A 14,090-nucleotide genomic window follows, 5' to 3' on the forward strand; every position below is an offset into this window, starting at 1 on the left:
TTCCCAGTGTTTTGGGGTTTTATGGCTTCCATTCCCAACTGAATGACGGTTTCAGAGCCTGGCAGTGAGGCTGCACACCCAGGTGAGGGATTAATGCTTCCACGTGCTTCCAGATGCTTTTGATGCCCAAGAGGAATGGTGTTCCCCCCTCAGAGGGGCTGGGATGTGGTTTTGTGGTTCCCCCTCCTTGCTGGTGTCGAGGAGACCGTCTTGGACAGCAAAGCACAACACACACTCGTTGCTTAGCAGTGGCTTTATGGCTGGGAAAGACTCCAGGAGAGGAAGGTAAGGAAAGAAATGGGGGGGAAAAGGAGGGTTTTGGCATCCCCATCACCTGGGGGAGCCTCGAGGCAAGACCTGAAGCCCTAAATCCCATCCATTCGCCCTGTCCATCTCCTGTTCTCTGGATGCTTCCCCAAGCTTTTGGGGCAGCGGTGGGCTGTGGGGTAGGAGCAGGGATACTCCAGTCCCCGGTGTGGGGGATGTGGAGCTCAGTTGGGGATTTACCCACAGCTTTTCCTGCCGGATGGGGGCACAAAGGCCGCAATTACCCCCGGGGGGGGTATATTTACCGCCCCGGGGTGGCTGCAGAGGCTCCGGGGGGGGACACAGACATCCTAAGGGGACTTTTACTGCATCTTGGCCTCGGAGCAACCCCACACGCTCCTCCCCGGAGCTTTTTCTGCCAGAGCAAACCCCGGGGCTTTAATGAGCTTAATGAGAGCCAGGGCTTAAGGAAAGGGCTCTCTCCAAGGAGCTCCTTTCCCTGTGGGAGCCAGCACCATCCTGCCGGGGGGGGACAGCACCGCAGCGTAAGCCCATTTCCACTCATTCTGGGCGTGGGGATTGGTGGGGTTTAGTGGTTTACATCAGTTTGATCGTTCTCCTTGTGCCAAGAGCCTCCTTGGCTGGGTTTTAGTGCCAAATCCTTATGGATGGGGGGTTGTTGGTGGTGGGTGTTGAAGTGATCCATTGGGAGGCATTGGGACCCCTGAGGCAGCCAGGAAGAGGAGGGTCCCCGCTCCCGCCGTCACAGAGGGAAGAGGAAGGCAAAAGGCCGGGATTTCGGGCTAATCCCGACCGCGCATCCGCTTTCCTCTCGCAGGCACAGAGCCCCAAAAGCTCCCGGCAAAGGGGTTTTGGAGCAAGGAGCCTGCAGCAAAGGGGTGCCAAGGGCTCGGCGGCCACCCATAGGGAGCCCATGAGCGATCCGGAGGCTGCGGTTGAGGTGGGGTCCCCACATTGTCCCTTCCTGGTCCCCCCCATAGCGGGATCCGGCGGCTGCTCTCGCGGGAGCGGCGGCAGAGGGGGTGGATCAGGTTGGCCGGTTGCATGCAGAAGGCACCGGTGCAGTGGGGTTTTGCCACTGCAAACGGGGTTTGGGAGGGGAAATGGCAGCTCTGAGCCGGCTCCGTCGCTGCGGATGCAGTCGGGGTGGGTTTGGGATGGCAATGGGGAGACGCAGCACCCCGGTGCTCACAGACACAGGTTCACTGCTTCCGTGAGTGCAGCTGCGAAGCTGAAGTGGGTTTGGGATCACAGACCTGTGTTTGCAATCGGTTTGTGATCAGAACGGCACCTTTGCAGCGGGTTTGTGTCTGCAGCTCTGAGTTTGCAGTGGTTTTGTGCTCACATCTATGAACTTGCAGTGCTTTTGTGCTCACAATTGCAACTTTGCAGCAGTTTTGTGGCTGCAGCTGCAAATCTGCAGCCGTTTCATGATTTCAGTTGCAAATCAGCAGTGGTTTTGTGGTCACGCACACAAACCTGCACCCCTCTTGTGATTGCAACTGCAGATCCACAGTGGGTTTATGGGCACAAGCTTGCAGTGGCCTCGCAGCTGCCTCCCATTGCATGTTGGGGCGCAGCATTTGCAGCTGGATGAGGGAAAAGGTTTTTCACGGGGCAGGCTCAGCTCAGCCCCTTCCTCACTGATGGCTCCATCGTGGAGCTGGATCCGTGTCCCGCTGCTCCCGGAGCCGCCCTGAGCCCGGTCCCGGTCCCGCAGCGGGGGCCATGTCCTCGCTGCTGTCCCTCCAGGAGGAGAACCGCATCCTGCAGCAGGAGCTGTCCCGTGTCGAGGACCTGCTGGCGCAGAGCCGGGCCGAGCGCGATGAGCTGGCCATCAAGTACAACGCCATCAGCGAGCGGGTGAGTCCCGATAGCCCCAAACCACCCTTGTAAACCCCAGACCTCACAGCCATCCCAGCTGGAATCTTTGCATTCCCCATGCTGGGAGCTGGAGGTGCTGTGGCATCAATGGGAATTTCAGAGCCGGCCTGTCCAGACCTGTCCTGGCTTGCCAGGGCTTGTCCTGGGGGATGCACAAAGCATCCTCATCCCCCTTTTGTTTTCGGCAACAGGACCCCCTGCCACGGGCATCCTTCACATCCCTTCACCATGGCAACGGAGGGATTCAAAAGGGCTTTAGGCAATGGCCGGATGCTGAATGTGGCTCCTGGGGAGACCCGAATTGGGGCACTGCCAGGATTTTGGGGGCACCCCCTCTGTTTGTGCCTGGTTATCCATAAAATACCCCAGATCCTAGGATAACACCCCAAAGCAGATCACTGTGGCTGCACCCGGGTTTCCTTTATCCCGGTGCAAACCAGGGTGGGGTTTGCTGAAGCCCCTGCTTCAAAGTTGGGATGTTTTTGAAAGCACCCCCAAAATTTCCTGTTCCTCCCCTCCCTGTGTGTGCAAAAGGGGGGATGCAGAATTTGGGGGGCCTTTGTATAGGATGCCCTGAAGCAGTGGCTCGATCTGGATACGAGTGAAACTGGAGGATGCTCAGAGGGGGTTTAACATCCCGATGGACTCAGGGGGTATCCTGACATCAATCCTATCCCACTTCCCAGCTGGAGCAAACGCTGCGGCTGGAGACGGGCGAGCGGGATGCATCGGAGAGCCGGAGCCTGGCGCAGCACAACATCGAGCTGCGGCGCCTGCTGGAGGAGGAGCAAGCTGCCTACAAGCGCAAGCTGCAGGCGTACCAGGAGGGCCAGCAGCGCCAGGCCCAGCTGGTGCAGAAGCTCCAAGCCAAGGTAGACCCTTCCCAGGGGACACAGGGATGCGTTGGGGACCCCGTCTCGGTGCCACCCTCCCCGTTGCCTCCATCCAGGTGCTGCAGTATAAGAAGAAATGCGGTGAAGTGGAGCAGCAGCTGCTGGAGAAGGCGACAGAGCTGGAGCAGGAGAGGCTGACGGTGAGGGATGGGTTTAGGGGTCCTCTGCCTTGAACCCCCCCAGGTTTGGGGGATGCTGATGACAAGTATCCCTGCAGAGCCAGCTGGATGTGAGCAGCGTGCAGCCGGAGGAGGAGGGCAGCAATGAGCTGGAGAACGCCCTGATCCGGCTGGAAGAGGAGCAGCAGAGGTGAAGGGGGGGGGTGTGTCCCTGAGGAGCTGTGGGACCCCCTTGGGGTGATGCTTTCAATGACCCCCCCATTCCCCACCCCGTCCAGGAGCAGCAGCCTGGTGCAGGTGAACTCGATGCTGCGGGAGCAGCTGGAACAAGCCAACGTGGCCAACGCGGCGCTGAGCGAGGACATCCGCAAGCTGACGGCCGACTGGGCACGGGCACGGGATGAGCTGGAGCAGCGAGAGGAGGAGTGGAGGCGCGAGGAGGAGGTTTGGGGGGAACAGGGATTGCACAGGGAGAGGGATGTGGGGATGTGGCATGGAAAGGGGGGTGGGGATGGGAAGGGGGATGCAGGACTGCTGGGAAGGATGTGGGGTTGTTGCATGGAGAATAGTTTGGGGCTATAGGAGATGTGGCATGTGATGGGAAGGGGATGCAAGGCACAGGGGTGGAGGGATGTGGCATAGAAAGGGATGTGGGACCACCAGGAGGGATGCAGGACCATGGGGAATGTTGCATGGAGAAGAATTTGGGGGTGCAGGAGATGGGGCATGTGATGGGAAGGGGATGCAAGGCACAAGGATGGAGGGATGTGGCATGGAAAGGGATGTCGGATTACGAGGAGGAATGTAGGACCATGGGGGATGTTGCATGGAGAAGAATTTGGTGATGCAGGCGATGTGGCGTGGAATGGGATGAGTCCCCCAACCCTTGCCTTGCAGGGTGGGAGGGAATTGGGGTTGGGGTTATAGAGCACCATGGGGATGATGGTTGTGGCCATGGGGGTGTTGCAGGAAGATCTGGGGACCAAAGGACGAGGGATGTGGGGCCAGGGGAGGTGGGGATGCTCCACCAAGGAGGCTGCACGGGGAGGGACCCCACCACCGCAGTCAGCACCAACACATTGCACCCCATAACAGACCTTCAACACCTACTTCAGCAACGAGCACAGCCGGCTCCTGACGCTCTGGAGGCAGGTGGTGGCCTTCAGGAGGCACTTTGGGGAGATGAAAGCCACCACGGAGCGGTCAGTGCGGCGCTCGGGGAGGGCTCACGGCGATCCCCACGGATGCGCAGGGGTCCCGGGTCCCATCCTGCGCCTCCCCGCACAGGGACCTGGCGGAGCTGAGCCACGAGGCCTCTCGGGCGGGCAGGGCTGCCCATGCCGCCTGCCTGCACCTCGCTGCCAACCTGCGCCTGGCCGAGAGCCAGGCGGGAGCGGCGCGGGAGCAGCAGGAGCTGCGGCTGGGGCAGCTGCAGGAGCAGTTGGCGGCGCGGGCGCGGGATGCGGAGCTGGAGAGAGCCGGGCTTGGAGCGCGGTACGAGGGGTCTGGGGGCACGGGGTGGGGGGGTGCTGGTGGGGGGGCCTGGTGCTGCCCCATGGACGGTCCTGCCCCATGTCCTGGTCCTGCCCCATGTCCCATTGTTGCCCCCATGTCCCATTGTTGCCCCCATGTCCCGATGTTCCCCCATGTCCCGGTGCTGCCCCATGTCCCATTGTTGCCCCCATGTCCCATTGTTGCCCCCATGTCCCGATGTTCCCCCATGTCCCGGTGTTGCCCCATGTCCCGGTGTTGCCCCATGTCCCGGTGTTGCCCCATGTCCCGGTGTTGCCCCATGTCCCGGTGTTGCCCCCATGTCCCGGTGTTCCCCCATGTCCCGGTGTTCCCCCATGTCCCGGTGTTGCCCCCATGTCCCGGTGTTCCCCCATGTCCCAGTGTTGCCCCATGTCCTGGTGCAGGCTGTCGGAGCAGGCACTGGCTCTGGAGAGGCTGCAGGAAGGGAATGCAGAGAAGGAGCGAGAGGTGGAAGCGCTGAAGCTGCAGCTGCAGAGCTTGGTGAGTGCTGGGGTGAGTGTGGGGCATGGGGGTGCAGGGATGCACTGGGGCTGGGAGTGCCAATGTGATGTGTGATGTGCATTGGGGCAGGTTGCGTGCGGAGCCAGGCTGAGAGAGCTGGGCTGGGTCAGCCTGGAGGAGAGAAGGCTCCTAAAGGGGAGACCTGAGAGCTGGATGAGCTTCCATCCCAAACCAGGCTGGGATTCTATTTCATGCTGGAGCATGATGCATGCTGCACACCACGGTGTGATGTGTGCTGGAGCACAGCACAGTGCACGCTGAGCCATGAAGCACGCTGGGGATGATGCAGGATGCTGCCAGAGCACGGTGCATGCCAGAGTGCAGTGCACCCCGGGGTGCACCACATGCTGCGTGTGCCTGATGCATGCCTGTGATGCGGGGGGGGTTGCAGGAGGCTGCACGTGCCCAGGATCCGTCTCCAGCAGAGGTGGAATCGCTGCGCTCGGAGGTGGAGCTGCTCCAACAGACCCTGCAGGACATCACCCAGGTGATGGGGACACCCCGGCCCCGCCAGCCTCAAGCCTCAATTCCCCCCCCCCTTGCCTCAGTTTCCCCCCGCTGACATGGGGGTTTCTCCCCTCTCTCTCAGGCCGTGCTCTCGGATGACCCTGAGCAGCCCCCGCTGTCCCCCCCATGTCCCCCCACGTCCCCTCACCGCAGCCTCTCGCCCAGCGCTGCTGCTGCTGCAGTGCACGCTGCCCTGTGCCGCCGGCAGCTCCAGCTGCAGGTGAGTGAGGGGTGGCTGCGGGAGGAGGGTGGTGATGAGGACCTGGAGAGGCTGCGGAGGTGGGACCGAGATCAACAAGGGCAAGGGCAAGGTCCTGCCTGGGGTTGGGGCACTCCCAGCACAAACACAGGCTGGGGGAGATGGGATGGAGCAGCCCTGAGGAGAAGGACTGGGGGTGCTGGTCAGTGAGAAGCTCCCCATGACCTGGCTTCAGTGAGTGCTTGAGCCCAGAACCCCCCTGTGCTGGGCTGCACCCCCAGAGCGTGAGCAGCAGCTCAGGGAGGGGATCCTGCCCCTCTGCTGTGCTCTGGGGAGACCCCCCCTGCAGCCCTGATCCAGCTCTGGGGCAGCAGCACAAGAGGGACCTGGAGCTGCTGGAGCGAGGCCAGAGGAGGCCATGGAGATGCTGCGAGGGCTGGAGCAGCTCTGCTCTGGAGCCAGGCTGGGAGAGCTGGGCTGGGGCAGCCTGGAGAAGAGAAGGCTCCTGAAGGGGAGACCTGAGAGCAGCTCCAGTGCCTGAAGGGGCTGCAGGAAAGCTGGAGAGGGACTTTGGGCAAGGGCCTGTAGGGACAGGCCAAGGGGAATGGCTTTAACCTGCCAGAGGGGAGACTGAGATGAGCTCTTAGGCAGAAGCTCTTCCCTGTGAGGGTGCTGAGGTGCTGGCACAGGGTGCCCAGAGAAGCTGTGGCTGCCCCATCCCTGGCAGTGTTCAAGGGCAGGTTTGACACAGGGGCCTGGAGCACTCCACCTCGAACCAGTCTGTGACTCTGTGGTTCTATGTTGTTGATGATGATGGTGATGGTGATGCTCACCCCTCTTTCCCCCCCATCCAGGACGCCCGGGGCCAGGCAGATGCCAGCCGGGAGCTGGCCGGGAGCCTGCGTCGGGAGCTGGGGGACAGCGAGAGGCGTGTGGGGATGCTGCAGCGGCAGCTGGAGCAGCTCAGTGCTGAGGCCGAGGTCCTGCGCAGGTACCTGCTGTCTGTGCAGCCATCCCTGTGTCTGACCATCCCTGTGCAGCCATCCCCCTGCGTCCTGGCCAGGATGCCCATCATCCGTCCATCCACCCAACCCTGCCTACACGTTTATGTTTGTCTGTCCCTGTGCATGCTGCCTTGTCCGTGTATCCATCCATCCATCCCTACACGTTTTTATCTGTCCATTTGTCCCTGTGCGTTCTGCCCTGTGTCCACCCATCCATCCATCCCTACATGTTTCTGTCTGTCCCTGTGTATCCTTCCCTGTCCACCCATCCACCCGCTCATCCATCCATCCGTCCACCCATCCGTCCACCCATCCATCCACCCATCCATCCATCCATCCATCCATCCATCCATCCATCCATCCATCCACCCACTCATCCATCCGTCCGTCCATCCATCCATCCATCCATCCATCCATCCATCCATCCATCCATCCATCCATCCATCCATCTGTCCACTCATCCACCCATCCATCCACCCACCCATCCATCTGCCCATCCATCCACCCACCCCCTCATCCATCCATCCATCCATCCATCCATCCATCCATCCATCCATCCATCCATCCATCCATCCATCCACCCACCCACCCACCCATCCATCCACCCACCCACCCATCCACCCATCCATCCATCCATCCATCCATCCATCCATCCACCCACCCACCCATCCATCCACCCACCCACCCACCCACCCACCCACCCACCCATCCACCCATCCACCCATCCACCCATCCATCCATCCATCCACCCATCCATCCATCCATCCACTCATCCATCCATCCATCCATCCGTCCACTCATCCACCCATCCATCCACCCACCCATCCATCTGCCATCCATCCACCCACCCCCTCACCCACCCATCCATCCATCCACCCACCCCCTCACCCACCCATCCATCCATCCACCCACCCACCCACCCACCCACCCATCCATCCACTCATTCATTCATTCATTCATCCATCCATCCATCCATCCATCCATCTGTCCACTCATCCACCCATCCATCCACCCACCCATCCATCTGCCCATCCATCCACCCACCCCCTCACCCACCCATCCATCCATCCACCCACCCACCCACCCATCCATCCATCCACTCATTCATTCATTCATTCATCCATCCATCCATCCATCCATCCATCCATCTGTCCACTCATCCACCCATCCATCCACCCACCCATCCATCTGCCCATCCATCCACCCACCCCCTCACCCACCCATCCATCCATCCACCCACCCACCCACCCATCCATCCATCCATCCATCCATCCATCCATCCACCCACCCACTCATCCATCCATGCACCCATCCCTACACATTTATCTCTCACATCTCTCCGTCTGTCCCCGTTCACTCCTGCCCCTCCCTCCATCCTGGCACAGCGAGCATCGCCCCATCCACCCCTGCCATGTCCATCCATCCATCCCCCCATGTCCATGTGTCCGGCAGGGATCGGCAGCGTGCGGAGGAGGCTCTGGCAGGGGAGCAGCAGCGCGCAGAGGCCCTGCAGCAGGAGCGGGCGCAGCTGCAGCGCCGCAGCGAGGGGCTGGAGGATGCTCGGGACGAGGCCGCCCGCGCTGCTGAGGCTGCCCGGGGGCAGCTGGAACGCAGGTACAGGGACATGGGACACACACAGGGGGTGCTGCAGCCTGTGCCTCACCTGGGGCTGCACCCTCAGCAAGTGGGTGCTGCAGAACTGCAGTGGGTGTTGCAGCCTCATCCTCCACCCAAGGGTGGGTGTTGCCACCCCTGCAATGGGTGTTGCAATACCCCTGTGCATATGGGTGCTGCAGTGGTGGGTGCTGCAACCCCTGTCCTGTGAGGATGCTGCGATAGTGGGTGCTGCAACCACTGTCCTGAGTGGGTGCTGTGTAATAGTGGGTGCTGCAACGCCTCTCCTGGGTGGGTGCTGCAATAGTGTGTGCTGTAACCCCTGTCCTGGGTGCATGCTGCGGTAGTGGGTACTGCACCCCCTGTCCTGGGTGGGTGCTGCAATAGTGGTTGCTGTACCCTTTATCCTGGGTTGGTGCTGTATTAGAGTGGGTGCTGCAATAGTGGGTGCTGTAACCCCTGTCCTGAGTGGGTGCTGTATAACAGTGGGTGCTGTAACCCCTGTCCTGAGTGGGTGCTGTATAACAGTGGGTGCTGTAACCCCTGTCCTGGGTGGGTGCTGCAATAGTGGGTGCTGTAACCCCTATCCTGGGTGGGTGCTGTATAACAGTGGGTGCTGCAACCCCTGTCCTGAGTGGGTGCTGCAGCGGTGGGTGCTGCAGTGGCGGGTGCTGCAGTGATGGATGCTGCATGCCCCGTGTGTGCTGCCCCCTGCCTTGCCGCAGCCAGCAGCAGCTGGAGGAGCTGGATGTGCAGCGTGCAGCAGTGCAGCAGGAGCTGCTGGAGGCACGGGAGGCGCTGAGCCAGGCGGCGCTGGAGGCTGAGGTGGCGCGGGGCGAGCGGGAGGCGCTGGCCGAGGCGCTGAGCAAGGTGGGTCCCTGACACCCCCGTGACCTGCTGCAGTGGGTGCCCCCCACGCAGTCTGCAGTTGCCATGCAGTGGGTGCATCCCCAAGCAGCGGGGGCAACCCCCCCGTGCATCAGGCTCATTCCTCTCATACCTTTGCCATGCAGCAGGTGCAACCCTGTGCAGTGAGTGCAACCTACATGCAACAGGCTTATTCCCCCAGTGAAGTGGGTGCAACCCCTAAGCACCAGGCTTAGGCCATGCAGTGGGTGCGACCCCCAAACAACAGGCTCAGCCCTGCAGCAGGTTCCTCCTCATGTCCCGGGTGCCTGCGCACAGCCCATCAGCTCCAGTCACAGTGCTGGGCACAGAGATGGTGCAAAGCCCATCAGCTCCATGCACAGGGGTGGTGCAGAACCCATCAGCTCCATTCACAGTGCTGGGCACAGGGATGCTGCCATCAGCTCCATTCTCAGTGCTGGGCACAGGGATGCTGCCATCAGCTCTGTTCACAGTGCTGGGCACAGGGATGCTGCCATCAGCTCCATTCACACTGCTGGGCACAGGGATGCTGCCATCAGCTCCATTCTCAGTGCTGGGCACAGGGATGCTGCCATCAGCTCCCTTTGCAGTGCTAGGCACAGGGATGGTGCAGAGCTCATCATCTCCATTCGCAGTGCTGGGCACAGGGATGATGCAGAGCCCATCAGCTCCATTCTCAGTGCTGGGCACAGGGATGGTGCAGAGCCCATCAGCTCCATTCTCAGTGCTGGGCACAGGGATGCTGCCATCAGCTCCATTCTCAGCGCTGGGCACGGGGATGGTGCAGAGCCCATCAGCTCCACTCTCAGCGCTGGGCACGGGGATGCTGCCCTCAGCTCCATTCTCAGCGCTGGGCACAGGGATGCTGCCATCATCTCAATTCTCAGCGCTGGGCACAGGGATGCTGCCATCAGCGCTGGGCACGGGGATGGTGCAGAGCCCATCAGCTCCACTCTCAGCGCTGGGCACGGGGATGCTGCCCTCAGCTCCATTCTCAGCGCTGGGCACAGGGATGCTGCCATCATCTCAATTCTCAGCGCTGGGCACAGGGATGCTGCCATCAGCTCCATTCTCAGCGCTGGGCACAGGGATGCTGCCATCAGCTCCATTCTCAGCGCTGGGCACAGGGATGCTGCCATCAGCTCCATTCTCAGCGCTGGGCACAGGGATGCTGCCCTCAGCTCCATTCTCAGCGCTGGGCACAGGGATGCTGCCATCATCTCAATTCTCAGCGCTGGGCACAGGGATGCTGCCATCATCTCAATTCTCAGCGCTGGGCACAGGGATGCTGCCATCATCTCCATTCTCAGCGCTGGGCACAGGGATGCTGCCATCAGCGCTGGGCACGGAGATGCTGCCCTCAGCTGCGGTCTCTCGGCAGGCGCAGGGGAGCTGCGGGTCGCTGTCGGCAGCGCTGCGGGAGGCGCAGGCCGAGGGCTCCCGGCTGCGGGACGCGCTGGCCAAGACGAGCGAGCTGGCGGCGGGGCTGGCGCGGGACAAGGCGGAGCTGAGCCGGGGCCTGGCGCGGCTGGAGGCGGAGCGGGACAGCGGCAGCGTGCGGGAGCTGCGGCGGGAGCTGGCGCTGCTGCGGGAGCGGCTGGAGCGCGGGCAGCGCGCGGGGGCCCTGGAGCGGCTGCGCCTGCAGCGGGCGCGCAGGGCGGCGGAGGAGCAGCGCTGCGGGGGGCTGCGGGACGAGCTGCGGGCGCTGCGCGACCAGCACCTGCGGCTGCGCCGGCACCTCGGGCAGGTGCGGGGGGGACTGCGAGGGATGCTGCGGGTAACTGGGAGGGAGAAGGGAGGGACTGGGGGCAACTGGGAGGGATGTGGAAGGTGCAGGGAGCAAGTGGGGTGGTGAACGCGGTAACCGGGAGGGATGGGGAGAGCGCTGGGGTAACTGGAATTGTTCACAGGGCAGCTGGGAGGGATGGGGAGGATGCCAGGGGTAACTGGGATGGTGAATGTGGTAACTGGGAGGGATGGGGAGAGTGCAGGGGTAACTGGAATTGTTCACAGGGCAACTGGGAGGGATGGGGAGAGCGCAGGGGGCAACTGGGATGGTGAATGTGGTAACTGGGAGGGATGGGGAGAGCGCTGGGGTAACTGGAATTGTTCACAGGGCAACTGGGAGGGATGAGGAGGATGCCAGGGATAAGTGGGATGGTGAATGTTGTAACCAGGAGGCATGGGGAGAGTGCAGGGGAACTGGAATTGTTCACAGGGCAACTGGGAGGGATGTGCAGGGGGCCATTGGGATGGTGAATGTTGTAACTGGGAGGGATGGGGAGAGCGCTGGGGTAACTGGAATTGTTCACAGGACAACTGGGAGGGATGAGGAGGATGCCAGGGATAAGTGGAATGGTGAATGTTGTAACTGGGAGGGATGGGGAGAGTGCAGGAGTAAGTGGAATCATTCACAGGGCAGCTGGTAGGGATGTGCAGGGGGCCACTGGGATGGTGAATGTGGTAACTGGGAGGCATGGGGAGAGTGCAGGGGTAACTGGAATTGTTCACAGGGCAACTGGGAGGGATGTGCAGGGTGCAGGGGGCCACTGGGATGGTGAATGTGGTAACTGGGAGGGATGGGGAGAGTGCAGGGGTAACTGGATTTGTTCACAGGGCAACTGGGAGGGATGTGCAGGGGGCAACTGGGATGGTGAATGTGGTAACTGGGAGGGATGGGGAGAATGCAGGGATAACTGAAATTGTTCACAGGGCAACTGGGAGGGATGTGGAAGGTGCAGGAAGCAAGTGGGGTGGTGAACGCGGTGACCGGGAGGGATGGGGAGAGTGCTGGGGTAACTGGAATTGTTCACAGGGCAACTGGGAGGGATGGGGAGAGCGCTGGGGTAACTGGAATTGTTCACAGGGCAGCTGGGAGGGATGTGCAGGGGGCAACTGGGATGGTGAATGTGGTAACTGGGAGGGATGGGGAGAGTGCAGGGGTAACTGGAATTGTTCACAGGGCAACTGGGAGGGATGGGGAGAGCGCTGGGGTAACTGGAATTGTTCACAGGGCAACTGGGAGGGATGTGCAGGGGGCAACTGGGATGGTGAATGTGGTAACTGGGAGGGATGGGGAGAGTGCAGGGGTAACTGGAATTGTTCACAGGGCAGCTGGGATGGTGAATGTGGCAACTGGGAGGGATGGGGAGAATGCAGGGATAACTGGAATTGTTCACAGGGCAACTGGGAGGGATGTGCAGGGGGCCACTGGGATGGTGAATGTGGTAACTGGGAGGGATGGGGAGGATGCCAGGGTAACTGGAAGGATGCGTTGGACAACTGGGAGAACTGGAATGGTGCAAGGGATAAATGGGAAGAGTGGGAACCATGCATGGGGCTTTTGGGAGGGGTAGAGAGGGTGCATGAGCAACTGGGATGGTTCATGGGACAACTGGGAGGGATGAGAAGGGTGCAAAAGACAACTGGGAGAGATTTGGAATGTGCATGGGGCCAGCAGGATGGTGGGCAAGGCGACTGGGGGGGGGTGGAAATAGTGCATGGGGCAACTGGGAGGGAAGGAAAGGGTGCATGGGGGAACAGGGAGGATGAAGAGGGCAACTGGGAGGGATGCTGAGGGTGCACAGGGTAGCTGTGGACACACGGGGTAGCGGTGCCATCGCTGTGCTGCAGGCGGTGCAGGAGCAGAGCGCGGCGGGCGAGGCGCTGGCCCAGGCACGGGCAGAGCAGGAGCGGCTGCGGGGGGATCTGCTGCGGCTGAGCCGGGCCCGCGAGGGGCTGGCCAAGGAGGGAGCCAGCCTGGCCGTGCAGCTCGCTGCTGCCCAGCGCCACGGGCAGGATCGGGCCCAGGAGGCGGCCGGGCTCAGGTGGGTGCTGGACCGGGGTGAGCGGTGCTCACAGCCATGTAGCTGGGCTCTGAGCACTGTGACTGGTGCTGGTGTGGCTCTGAGCACTGTGACTGGTGCTGGTGTGGCTCTGGGCAGTGTGACTGGTGCTGGTGTGGCTCTGGGCAGTGTGACTGGTGCTGGTGTGGCTCTGGGCACTGTGACTGGTGCTGGTGTGGCTCTGGGCACTGTGACTGGTGCTGGTGTGGCTCTGAGCACTGTGACTGGTGCTGTTGTGGCTCTGAGCACTGTGACTGGTGCTGGTGTGGCTCTGACCACTGTGACTGGTGCTGTTGTGGCTCTGGGCACTGTGACTGGTGCTGGTGTGGCTCTGACCACTGTGACTGGTGCTGGTGTGGCTCTGAGCACTGTGACTGGTGCTGGTGTGGCTCTGGGCACTGTGACTGGTGCTGGTGTGGCTCTGAGCAGTGTGACTGGTGCTGGTGTGGCTCTGGGCACTGTGACTGGTGCTGGTGTGGCTCTGGGCACTGTGACTGGTGCTGGTGTGGCTCTGAGCACTGTGACTGGTGCTGGTGTGGCTCTGGGCACTGTGACTGGTGCTGGTGTGGCTCTGGGCAGTGTGACTGGTGCTGGTGTGGCTCTGAGCAGTGTGACTGGTGCTGGTGTGGCTCTGGGCACTGTGACTGGTGCTGGTGTGGCTCTGAGCACTGTGACTGGTGCTGTTGTGGCTCTGGGCACTGTGACTGGTGCTGGTGTGGCACTGGGCAGTGTGACTGGTGCTGGTGTGGCTCTGGGCACTGTGACTGGTGCTGGTGTGGCTCTGAGCAGTGTGACTGGTGCTGGTGTGGCTCTGA

At 61.8% G+C, this 14,090-nt stretch overlaps 1 protein-coding gene across 6 annotated transcripts in view; it reads left to right on the forward strand.

Moving 5' to 3' along the window:
* Positions 1-225: 225 nt before the first annotated feature.
* Positions 226-14,090, forward strand: part of CROCC (ciliary rootlet coiled-coil, rootletin) — a 29,967-nt gene continuing 16,102 nt past the window's right edge. The window contains exons 1-17 of one of the 6 annotated variants that reach the window (XM_061479333.1): positions 226-285; positions 1,106-1,228; positions 2,041-2,151; positions 2,859-3,044; positions 3,122-3,205; positions 3,283-3,374; positions 3,463-3,628; positions 4,280-4,386; positions 4,472-4,678; positions 5,101-5,197; positions 5,610-5,705; positions 5,808-5,945; positions 6,779-6,915; positions 8,381-8,542; positions 9,268-9,412; positions 10,812-11,177; positions 13,064-13,257. In XM_061479333.1, the coding sequence (XP_061335317.1) occupies positions 1,202-1,228; positions 2,041-2,151; positions 2,859-3,044; positions 3,122-3,205; positions 3,283-3,374; positions 3,463-3,628; positions 4,280-4,386; positions 4,472-4,678; positions 5,101-5,197; positions 5,610-5,705; positions 5,808-5,945; positions 6,779-6,915; positions 8,381-8,542; positions 9,268-9,412; positions 10,812-11,177; positions 13,064-13,257 (2,315 nt within the window). In that variant the 5' untranslated portion in view covers positions 226-285; positions 1,106-1,201. Of the gene's footprint in view, positions 286-978; positions 1,229-2,008; positions 2,152-2,858; positions 3,045-3,121; positions 3,206-3,282; positions 3,375-3,462; positions 3,629-4,279; positions 4,387-4,471; positions 4,679-5,100; positions 5,198-5,609; positions 5,706-5,807; positions 5,946-6,778; positions 6,916-8,380; positions 8,543-9,267; positions 9,413-10,811; positions 11,178-13,063; positions 13,258-14,090 lie in introns of those variants that run through there. The other 5 variants (XM_061479335.1, XM_061479334.1, XM_061479338.1 and 2 more) reach the window with 5 other exon arrangements.

The sequence above is a fragment of the Pezoporus flaviventris genome, unplaced genomic scaffold, assembly GCF_033815535.1.
Source record: "Pezoporus flaviventris isolate CSIRO_AGI_PZ_B2104156 unplaced genomic scaffold, CSIRO_AGI_Pfla_v1 ptg000148l, whole genome shotgun sequence".
Classification (NCBI taxonomy): domain Eukaryota; kingdom Metazoa; phylum Chordata; class Aves; order Psittaciformes; family Psittacidae; genus Pezoporus; species Pezoporus flaviventris.